Below are 12,879 nucleotides of genomic sequence, written 5' to 3'. Positions count from 1 at the left end.
TCTAAGTGTAAATTCATCAATTATAATTTTTCCATCTTCTGTTCCTATAACAACTTTTTTTAACAATGCATCATCATCTGTATTTCTCGTAAAAATTATTTCCATATTACCTTGGAATACAGGATATATTTGGTCTTTAAACCATCCTAATCCGAATTGTGATAATTTACCCACAACATTAAAACGACCTCCACCTTTATATTTGCTTGAAAATCCCGAGTTTATAATTGGTCCGTTTGGATCCACAGAAAAATCTAACACACTTTTAATTGTACTAGCAACTCCTGGATTTTCGATTTCATCCAAGACTTTACCATGTTTTTTAACTTCAATTCTAGTAAATAAAAATGCAGGAAAATTATCAATTAGTTGTATTTTTGATTCTTTAGGATAATCTTTTCCATCTTTTTGCAAATATCTACCATAAATATAAAACTTTGCATCTTTAATGCTCAGAAAATCATTCATATTATCTATTCTAAAAATTGTAGTTTTATTAGGTTTATTAAGTTGTGAATTATTCATAGGTAAAAAAGTTTTATATTGAGATCTTTCAATATATTGATCTTAATTTTTAAAAATATAATACATTATTATTTATAATAGCAAATATATATATATTTTTTTTTATATAAATGGATAAATTAATGGTAAAAAAATATATTGAAGATGATAGTAAAAAAAAATCTTTATTTGAAATACTTTCACGTGTTTTAGTGGTAGGAGCATCTGGCTGTGGTAAAACAACTTTGTTGTATAATATGATTATAAGTTATTGGATTCCATATAAAAATCTATATATTTTTACAAAAAATATTGATCAGCCAGTTTATAAAAAATTAAAAAAAATATTTGAAGGAATATCTTCTATAAACATTCATTTTTCTGATGGTGATATAATATCTTTTGATGATTGTGAACCTAATAGTGTAGTGGTTATTGATGATTTTCTTTTAGAAGATCAAAAGTTGATAATGGAATATTTTATAAGATCGAGATCAAAGAATATTAGTGTTATTTATTTAACACAAAGCTATACTTCAGTAGATATAAAAACAATAAGAAATAATTTAACTGTTATAATTGTTTTTAATCAGTCAAATTATTATATTGAAAAAATATGGTCCGATTTTATTAGCAAAATTATACCATTAGACAAATTTAAAGACATTTTTAGAACTTATTGTAAAACATATGATAAAAAAAAAAAAATAAAAACATATGGTTTCATAACAATAGACATAATAAAAAATAATAAAATTTTATCTATGACAATAAAGGTAATGATATTTTAAGTATTGATGAACGATGAAAATTATTTGTTATATAATAAATGGATATCAAACAAATTCAAAATGAATTAAAAAATTAAATTAAAAAAAATATAACATTTGAAGACCAAAACAATTCCAAGGTCGGAAATAATTTAGAAAACGAAACAGAAAAAATGAAACAATTAATTCATCTTAGACAAAATTTACAAAAAACTTTTAAAAAATCAGATTTAGAACAATCCGAAAAAAATTTAAATTTTATAAAAAAATATGAAGATGAAGATGAAGATGAAGGTGACAACAATAACGCGTCCCCTATTCAGGGAAACGTTGAATATACACCAAAAAATATCCAAAAAATAATTAATCTTAAAAAAAAATTTACAAAATAACTATAGAAAAACAGTTTTAAACGATAAATATACATCAGAAGAAAAAGTAAAACATTATGAACCAATATTAAAAGCCTTATCAAATGTTGAATCATCTGTTAATGATGTTAAAGAGGTTGCTATTAAAACCGATAATGATATTCAAAAGATGATAATACCTACTCCTTATAAACCTCGTTATCCAGAATTATTACGATTAACAGAATATCAAGATAATATGAAAACACCTAAAAGTTCTCCACTAATAACAACAAATAAATCTCCTATGCCTAAAAATATAATAATATTAGGTGAAAATGCGCAAAAATATTTACCAACTTTACCAAATGAAGCTAAAGGCGTTAATCCATTTGGAATATATCATATAAGTAAAACTGATGAATTCATGATCGGAAAATACCCTATAATATTTGACTTTGATGATATAATTTTAAATGGAAAAAAACATATACTAACCCCAGGTATGTGGAGATTATTAACTCATACAGATGTTACAAAACCAGAATTTTATACAAAAGAAGATTTTGAAAATTATGAAAAAATATTAATTGAAACAGATTCAATATACCAAAATAATGATATTAACACAGGAAAACCTAAATCAAGTGGAAGTGCTAAACATAATGAAATGATTAAACCTAATTGGGAAAAAATTAAACTAACATCAACAAAAACTAAAGAAAGTAAACCAAAAACATCAAAAAAAGATAAATCACCAACACTGAAAGAATCACAAAGTTTACCCAAAGGAGAAGGTTTAATAAAATATACAAATAATCCTATTGGATTTATTTATATCGATAATATAATAAAAATAATTGACAGACTATATTTTATATTAGCAGAAGAAATAGCGGGAAATTATGGTTTTCATAATGAAAAGCTTGGTATTGTTCATTTGTTTAAACGAAACATGGAAACACTGATTGATACTCCCAAAAAAGGTGTTGAATATTTACTACAATCTTTGTTAAATTTACCAAAAGAAACAACAAATAAGTTAGAATATAATATTAAACAATTAATTGACAGACTACATGTTATATCATCTGCAGAAAGATCGGGAAAAAACACTTATCATGATGAAAAACTTGAAATTCTTAATTTTTGTATTAAAAAAATAGAAAAGATAATTGATATTCCTGTTAAAGGTGTAGAATACTTAATGTCGTATATTTCACATTTACCAAAGGATATTATAAAAGGTTCAGGGTTTTTTAATGATTTTTTAAATTGTTCAAAATTACCTCTGATACATTGGCCTGGATATAATTATCTAGGACCATTTACAAATTTAGATGAAAATATTCCCCCGATTAACAAGTTAGACGAATATGCAAGAGAACATGATTATTTTTATAAAGATCATAAAGATACTAAAACAAGACATATCGCTGATAAAAATTTACAACAAAAAGCAATGGAAAGATTTTATGCTTCTGATAGTTCTTTGAATGAAAATATTGCTGCTTTGACAACTGCAAATGTAATGAAAACAAAAAGATATTTAGGAATGAATTTAATATTTGAATAAAATTTAATATTTTGTATAATAAAATGCATTTTAAATTAACTGAAAACCATAAAAAAAAGTTGGCTGAAGCTCATAAAAAAAATTCTAATGCAACAATTCATATTGCTAGTGATAAAATATATAAAGGAGAAAATAAATATTATTTAGATCAAAATCAAATAGATAAATTAAAAAATGCCAAGAAAAAAAATTTTGGAGTAAGGTTGGAGATTACACCGAAGCAAATTAAAGGTGGATTTTTACCATTAATTTTACCTTTTCTAGAAGCTGCAGCAGTAACTACTCCAGCTTTAATTGCATTGTATGATAGTTATAAAGATAGTAAACATAAGAAAAAAATAGAAGAGGAAATAATTCGACACAATAAAGAAATGGAAAAAAAATAAAGGTTCTGGATTGAAGACAAATAAAAAAAAAAAATCGAAAAAATGATTAATTTCGATATATCAACATTTAGAAAAAACATTAAAAATTATCCAGGTTGTTATACAACTTTTTGGAGTAAAGTTAAAAATATAAATATCGAACCGTTAAGTAATTTTGATATAATAAAATTTGGAAATAATATAAAAAATTTTAGAGGTTGTTTCATGATAAATGAATTACCTGAAAAACCTTTGTTAAATGAATGTGGGATATTTAATTTAAATAATTCTACTCAAAATGGTTCTCATTGGGTTGCATGGAAAAAAATAAAAAATTATAAAATATATTTTGATTCATTTTCGAGTACTCCTCCTCCTGAAATTTTAAATTATTTAGGTGATGATAATCTGTGGTATAACAATGACAAGTTTCAAAACTATGATGATCCACCTATATGTGGACATTTATGTTTAGAATTTATTGACAATTATAAAAAATTTATTTAAATATAATATATTAAGATATTTTTAATAGAAATATTTCTATTAAAAAATGATGATTATTTAGTTATATTCTAAGCAATTTGTGATCGGAATCTGTACCTCCCATGCCAAGACAACAAATTTTAATATTTCCTAAATCTTGAAAAACACAAATATCATGAAGATATTTGAATAAAAAAGTACCTGTTGTAATTATCATATCATTGGCTAATGGCTATCTTACAAATTTCGAGCCAAGTTGGTGATTCTAGTATTTTAGAAGCATAAGGCTTTCCATTTCCAGAAATATTGTGTCCATTATCGACGATTATAATATTTCCTTTAATAGGAATTGCATTTAGATTATATTTCATGATCTTAATATTTTTATTGTTAGTAATATAGTATTCATATTTACAAAACTTGACAAATATTTTATTATTTAATATTGATTTTTCTATTTCATTTTGCATTTCATTTTCTTGTAATTTATTAAAATCTTTGATAGTTGTATCTATTGTTTTATTATACATTTCAATTCCTTTAACTAAGGTATTCAATTTCTTTTTAATAATTATTGTATTTCAATTTTAATTATTAATATCATAAGTTTTGTAAAAAAAATAAAAAATATTTTAATAATTATTGCAATTCAATTTTTAATTATTAATATCATAAGTTTTGTAAAAAAAATAAAAAATATTTTAATAATTATTGCAATTCAATTTTTAATTATTAATATTATAAGTTTTGTAAAAAAAATAAAAAATATTTTAATAATTATTGCAATTCAATTTTTAATTATTAATATCATAAGTTTTGCGAAAAATATTTTAATAATTATTGCATTTCAATTGTTTGATCTTTTTGCACATTGTTTTCTTTTTAGTTCATTCCTATTTTTTGACGCTCACCTTATTCGGGTGAGGGTTATGGGCATTTATGATATTTTTATGTAATTGAATGATAGTTTTATTTTGCATTTGTATTTCAATTTATTTATTTTCAAAATTTTTCGATTTCATTTCGTTATTTCATTTCTGAAGTTATTCTGAACTTATATCAATTATTTAATTTATGATATTTTATTGAAGGAATATTAGTTATGATATTTCTGATGTTATTAACATATTACTAAATTTTTTTGGGGAATATTGCAATTCAATTTTCAATTATTTATATCATAAGTTCTATGAAAAATATTTTAATTATTATTGTATTTCAATTTTAATTATTAATAAGTAGTATTATGAAAAATATTTTGCGATTGTATATTGCATTTCAATTGTCTGATCTTTTTGCATATTGTTTTCTTTGTGATCTTTTACTGATAAAATAAAAGTGCGCCAGGAATGGTACATCTATACTACTTATCTGCATTCAATTTTCCGAGACTCTAAAAAAAAAACCGTTAATTATGATCTATCAAAATTAAATATTAACTTTAAACTACGTGTTTATAATGTTTAATTCTATACATAGCCTGATAGTAGATATACAGAGTGATTCTTTTAAGTGGGTACACTAATTATCTCGAAAAGTATTGACTTTTTTCAAAATATTTTTTTACACGGTTTCAAGTTCATAAAAACCCTTTGTTTTTATTAAAAAATTATATTTTTAAATATTTTTTATCCTTATCATTTATTAAGTTTTTACTTTTTTGAATGACAGCATAGAGTTTTAATTTCATATTCCAAAGCAGAATATTTTTCTAAGTATTTTGATATATAAAAATCGAATTTGGAGCTAGTAGTTTATGAGTTATAGGTATTTAAAGTTTTGATTAGCAGAGTGGAGTGGTACGGGGTTACCCCGCAAAATATTTGTCCACTACTCCGCTTGTCTAAACTTTAAATACATATAACTCATAAACTACTCGTCCTAAATTCGATTATTATGAATCAAAATACTTAGAAAAATATTCTGCTTTGGAATATGAAATTAAAACTCTATGTTGTCATTCAAAGAAGTAAAAAACTTAAAAAATGATAAGAATAAAAAATATTTAAAAATATAATTTTTTAATAAAAACGTTTTTTTTTTAACAAATTGAAACCATGCGAAAAAATATTTTGAAAAAAGTAAATACTTTTCGAGATAATTAGTGTACCCAATTAAAATAATCACCCTTTATATGTATGAATATAGGTATTATAACAAAGAACTCTATTTCAAATTAAGTTCAAATGATCCAGCGACACGGTAGTGTCGCGAGCTAAGTAAAAAAAAAAGGAAGGCGAAGCACTCGACCGTGTATATCTACAGAAACCTAAACATTCCCATTTAATACGTGTTAATATTTTGGTATTCTTTATTAAAGGCTGTAGGTCTAATAAATGAACCAAATAGTTAGAATGAGATGTCAATCGATCGAGAAAATCATAGGCTACGTGCTTTTATAATTTTAAATAGAATCGGTTGAATAGTATTTTAGTTATGATCAAAAAACTGTGGATATTTAAGTGATCATTTTATATTACTTTCGCCGCCGGCTGCCGTATTAAACGTGTCATGTTGACGGGACGAGTGAGGGGATTCTTGTGACGGCGGCGTGTGTCTCCCACTACTATTGCTTCCCCCCACCGCTAGACACATACAACACACTAACACAGATTATATGAAAACAGATAGTGCACTTCCTATAACGCAATGCAAAAAATGAATACGGTGTTCTAATTGGTTTCCGCCCAAATCAGTGTTACCACAAATGCCAATGCTAATTTATTTGATATACATTCATACAATATTTTTGAAATTTGGATAACTTACTCACGTTTTATACGTAGGTATTTCATTTTTTGTCACAAGTTCTTCCAAACCAAAAGATATGTTATTCCTGATTTCACCAAAATCTTTTTGTTTGTTGTGTAATCTTTTTGCGTTATTACACACCGAATGAACAAAAAATGTATTCAAAAAATCAATTTTGAGTCATTTCGATACACTAATGTTTGAAATTACTTTATTATTAGGTTTTACGTGGTTTATAAACAATAACATTAAAAGTAAATACGATAGGTAAATTCTGATTCCACCAAAATGTTGAGTAAACATTTCCATAAAATTTCTTTGGAAAAAACACCAAATTAAGCATGTAAAAACATATATTTTTTTATAAAAGATTATAATAATATAAAAAATACATAGTTAATTAAAATATAATACATAATAATAATATAAGCTTAAAATATAACCTTACAATAAAAGATGTTGAGTGGTGTTACGACCTGCCTCTGAATGTCGTGGATATCCCTAACCGTCTGGCGACTCCGTCATACGAGGGGTCCCAGAAAGACTGAGTATTCCAATACATGATTCTTATGCAGTATTAATTTAAAACTTACGAAAATGTGTCAATGCACAACCTTATGTATAGGTAATTTTTAGTACGGACAGTATGGGTCCGTAACAGTAGCTGAACAATCCATATGCATCTCTCAGCCGTGTAGCAGCAGCATAAAAGCATAAGCAAAAGCAAAACCAAATTAGAAGTTTCCATTTAGTATAAAATATATTAATTTAAATAACAAAAAGTCTTACCACTAAATATTGTTGGTACAGCATTCATTGTAAGACGGTTCTTATTCCTGGGATTTAAAAACATATGGTCTTCAAAATGAACACCACATACTCTATAACTCTTTTGTAAAGAAGCAGGATCTTTTCCTAACAAATGTAATGTTTGACATTTTTCCATCCATTGTTTACACCTATAATAGAATATAATAAAATAGTAACACAACAAATCATAAGATATACAGATTAAAATTATATAATAAACCTAAATACTCACCTCGATAAGTCACTTGGGAATCTAAAATAGCTAATGTCTGTGGTTTTTGACATTTTATTATTGCAAAATTTAACTGCACAAGAAGTCATTTTGAAAAAACTGAGATTTTTAAAACACGAGTGTTCAATGAAAAATTAAAAAATTTGTTTGAGGTTTTGTATGTTTTGATTTTATGGATATCACTAATCACTATATCAGTATATCACCATCAAGTGTGCCACCAGTATACGGTATAATTCAAATATTTTAAGTCCGCTAAAATAGTCACATTGATTTCGGCGGAGACCTTGGCGGTGATCTTATCAACCATTTTTTGTTTACATCGAAGTGCACTATCTGTTTTCATATAATCTGTGACACTAACACGCGAACATGGTCCACAATCGCTTATCAGTTATCGGTATCGGTGCATTCTGTTTTCGTAATTTCGATTTTCGTTCTTTCGTCTCGCGTCCTGCGTACGAGCTTGTTGTCGGCGTTATTGTCTCGTGTCCATAATATTATTATTCAATGCACGTGGTATCACCAAACCTAACCGTATCGACTATCTATCATTTTCCATTGAGCATTTTATTGTTAAATAATATATAGTCGTTATAATAATAATAATTATTATAACAGTCTTTATTATAATACTTTATTGTGACTGTCTTCATATTTGTGTCGAATTGTGTCTACATTAAAAATGGTAACTTAACTCCAAAAGGCGCGAGATATGAGGAAAAAAAATATCAGGAGTCTACTCAATCTAAAATCGTAGTTGAAAGTTATAATAGTACTACTATTAAACAGTGCAGTATTAACACGGTACATGAAGTACCACTAAAAAGAAAGAATCCAAAATCCAAACAGTTATTTCCATTTTATTAAATATTGAAAAATGTACCAATAGATCAATTGGTAAATTAAAAATGCCTCTGGTTCAAGGTAGGTGTACTGCAGATAGAGTATTAAAATGGGTGCTGAAGTATATGAAACAAAATGTACTTTTGTACAGAACGATATATTTAAACATCTTAAAAAAATTATAAATAAGACATTACATCATAATAATGGGAAAAAAAAATAAAAAATATCTTGACCCTAATAAAAACTAATGATATCTCAACAAAAACACTACGTCAACTCCGTGTAAAAAAACGCTAAGTAAAAAAAAAAAAAAATATATAAATGTAATAAAATGTGTGATATAAGGTGGAATCTAAGTAAATAGTTTAATGAATAAAATGTATGTATAAATAATTAATTCAAATTTAATAAAAATTGGTTATTTATATTAATTTATAATATGAATTATTTTAACTCAAATTGATCCAATTTTGGTTTACTTGGCCGGAAGATTCAGTCTAAAAAATGTATAGCCAAGTACTAATAGTTTATGTAATAAATAATAAAAGCACCATTACAATAAATAAATTGTTTCCGGCTAAGTAAACCAAAATTGGATCAATTTGAGTTAAAATAATTCATATTATAAATTAATATAAATAACCAATTTTTATTAAATTTGAATTAATTATTTATACATACATTTTATTCATTAAACTATTTACTTAGATTCCACCTTATATCACACATTTTATTACATTTATATATTTTTTTTTTTTTTTACTTAGCGTTTTTTTACACGGAGTTGACGTAGTGTTTTTGTTGAGATTTTAATGTTTCGAAACTTATATTATACCGAAAAACTTAAAAATTGATTGCAAATATTTCAAATAAATCACTTGATTTTCCAATTTTATCATAACATTTGATGAATATTTTATAATTATAAAATATATTATACACTTATTAATTATTATCGGGTATTCTCTGTCTATAATAGATCTTCGTAAGTTGATTTACATTTAAATAATTATTAAATTGTACACAATTAATAATATCTATCTTAAATATATTTAAAGATTTTAAACTTTAATCTTTTGTTTATATAATTTTTAAATATCAGCATTCATATTTCCAATATTCTAAAAAAAAAAAGGCTATTAGTTATGATCTAATATAATTAAATATTAACCTTAAACTACGTGTATGTAATGTTTAATTCTATGTATGGCCTGATAGTAGATATATAAGTATGAATATGTTATAAGTTATAACTAAGAACTCTATTTTAAATTAAGCTCAAATGTTTTTTTCCATTACCTATTATTTTGTTTTGAAATTTATATTCTACCGAAAAACTTAAAAAGTCATTGCTGCAAAAATTTCAAATAAATCACTTGATTTTCCACTTTAATCATAATATATGATGAATATTATATAGTTATTAAATATATTATATTACACACTTATTAATTATTATCGGGTATTCTTTGTCTATAATAGGGGATCGTAAGTTGATTAAATTTTAAATAATTATTTAATTTAACACGATTTATAATATGAATCTTAAATATATTTAAAGTTTAATCTTTTGTTTACAAAATATTCAACATAATTTAAATATGAAAAGTGATTTTATTTTTGAATTATCTGCATTCAATTTTTCGAGGTAAAAAAAAAAAAACTGTTATTTATAATTTATTATAATTGAATATCATCCTTAAACTATGTGTTTTTTATGTTTAATTCTATGCATGGCCTGATAGTAGACATATAAGTATGAATATATAACTATGAAATTTATTTCAAATAAAGTTCAAATTTTTTTTCTACCCTAATTTTTATGTTTCGAAATTTATATTCTACCGAAAAACTTGAAAATTGATTACAAATATTTCAAATAAATCACTCAATTTTCCACTTTAATCATAAAATTGTATGAATATTTATAATTATAAAATATATTATACACATTTTAATTAAAATCGGTTATTCTCTGTCTTTAATAGTTGAAAGTAAGTTGATTAAATTTTAAATAATTATTAAATTTTACACGATTTATAATATGCATCTTAAATATGTTTAAAGTTTAGTCTTATGTTTATATTATACGCATCATAATTTAAAAAGTAGAGGAATTATTGGTTTAGTCACGCGCAGGCAGTCCGATAGTGCGCACGCATTTATACGTCGCTCCCGGAATATGTCCAGCTCTGAAACTTCTACTGAACAGAATATTCTATTTTTCATCTCATTCAACGAAATACCTGACACTCTTGATACAAACTTGTTAGCTGATCAACTCACGAGATAAATACTTCTCCAAATCAAGTAACATCGTCAAATATTTTAATTATTTATAAATTAATCTAAATACAATACATCCCACTACTGCGAAACGTACCTTGTCAAACACAAACCGGCCACAGGCACCGTCGCGCGCGGTGACCTTTGGACTCCGATAACATTGGCGATATGGCCTCCAGAACCGTATCTCCGATTAAAATTGTCAATAACCAAATAATTAGTAAAAATAATGATGACAAAAACAAAAATAAAAATAAAGATAACTTATCGACATCATCCACTCCACCGCAATCTCCATCCTATACAGCCGCCATTAAGAAAGCTAAATCGTTCGTCACGCCAAACAGGTATAACGTTCTATCTATAGACGAGTCTACTATCGAAAACCTCGACGTCATATCTGATAATCAAAACGAGGAGCAATTGAATACCACTAACATTACACCGAAAACAATTTTGCCTCCACCCATTTTCATTAAAGGGGTACTTAACTACATGGGGTTGCTAAACCAATTGAAACACACTATCGGTCCAAACACCTTCTCGTGTAAATCGACATCAACTCATCTAAAAGTCCAAACTGGTACCCCAGACAATTACAGAAAAATCATTCACTTATTGAAAGAAATCAATGCACAGTACCACACATACCAGCTCCAATCCGACAAACATCTAAGAGCAGTCATAAGGAACCTACATCCATCAACCCCAGAATCTGATATAACAACAGCTCTAGAAGAAATATGTTTCACGGTGAGAAATGTCACCAATGTTAAACACCACCAAACCAAAACTTCGTTGCCCATGTTCTTTATTGACATAGACCCTAATAGAGAAAACGTTACCGATATCTTCTCTATTACTTCTATTTTGCATACAAAAGTAAAAATAGAAGAGCCCCATAAAAAACGTCAGATACCACAATGCCAAAACTGTCAAAGCTATCGACACACACGCTCATACTGCGCTTACCCACCCATATGTGTCAAATGTGGAGAAAACCACCTTTCATCATCGTGCACAAAATCTCCAGATCTACCAGCAAAATGCGGCCTCTATCAAGGTGCGCATCCAGCCAACTACAAGGGATGCACAATATATCAAACAATTTCCCGGAAACACGACAACAATACCTCAATCAAGAAAGCCCAGCAGCCACCGCCTCATAATTTCAACCTCAACATCAACACCAATCCTGAGTATCAACAGCAACAACCAGGCTCCGAAAATACACCCAGGTCACGTACGTATGCTTATGTAACTGAGGGTCACCAGTCCACAAACTCTAATACCTCCACAAACAACAACGAATCCTCACTTCTAAAATTCCTTGACGAGTTCAAATCTATAATAAACCCTCTCATATCTCTCCTCACCACCGTCCTCTCAAATCTCATTAACACCAAAAATGTCAAATAATAACGCAACATCTCACTCTCTCCTCATCCTAAATTGGAACGCTAATGGTCTACCAAAACACAAAGACGAACTCTTAGCCTTACTACAAAATAACAGAATCGACATCGCACTCATATCAGAAACTCACTTCACCAATTCAACACACTTCTACCTTCCTGGGTTCCAAGTCTTCAAAACCAACCACCCTGATGGCGCCGCACACGCGGGAGCCGCCATCATAGTAAAATCTTCCCTACTATTCTATCCTCTCCCGCAATTCCAAACGGACCACATTCAAGCCAGTGGCATACAAATAACACTTAACAACACCCCTCTAAATATATTCGCAGTATATAGTCCACCACGCCACACAATAACCTTAAACCAATTTAACGACTTTTTCCTTACTCTTGGTCATAAATTTATAATAGGAGGCGATCTAAATGCTAAAAATATACAATGAGGCTGTCGCGTAAACAATCCCCGTGGTAACCTACTTGAA

The 12,879-nt window shown here is 27.0% G+C and overlaps 1 protein-coding gene across 1 annotated transcript; it reads right to left on the bottom strand.

Annotated features, from left to right (window-relative positions):
• Positions 1–7,137: 7,137 nt before the first annotated feature.
• Positions 7,138–8,012, bottom strand: LOC149056505 (52 kDa repressor of the inhibitor of the protein kinase-like). The gene is made up of 2 exons (XM_089224673.1): positions 7,845–8,012; positions 7,138–7,761 (listed from the first exon to the last, which is right to left on the bottom strand). Exons 1-2 carry the CDS (start codon positions 7,931–7,933, stop codon positions 7,566–7,568), a joined length of 285 nt encoding a protein of 94 aa, XP_089080799.1. The 5' UTR covers positions 7,934–8,012; the 3' UTR covers positions 7,138–7,565.
• Positions 8,013–12,879: the final 4,867 nt, after the last annotated feature.

This window comes from Diuraphis noxia, unplaced genomic scaffold (genome assembly GCF_037042655.1).
Source record: "Diuraphis noxia isolate RWA-SAM2 unplaced genomic scaffold, SU_Dnox_SAM2 contig0003, whole genome shotgun sequence".
Taxonomy (NCBI): Eukaryota; Metazoa; Arthropoda; class Insecta; order Hemiptera; family Aphididae; genus Diuraphis; species Diuraphis noxia.
Note: the sequence above shows the minus strand (reverse complement) of the source record. Positions and strands in the feature narration are given on the sequence as shown.

Excerpts from the sequence above, each read along its gene's own strand:
- LOC149056505 (XM_089224673.1), bottom strand. The coding sequence starts at position 7,933 with ATGACTTCTTGTGCAGTTAAATTTTGCAATAATAAAATGTCAAAAACC. Across the intron at positions 7,762-7,844 it reads TTCCCAAGTGACTTATCGAG|GTGTAAACAATGGATGGAAA; the intron begins GTGAGTATTTAG and ends ATTCTATTATAG.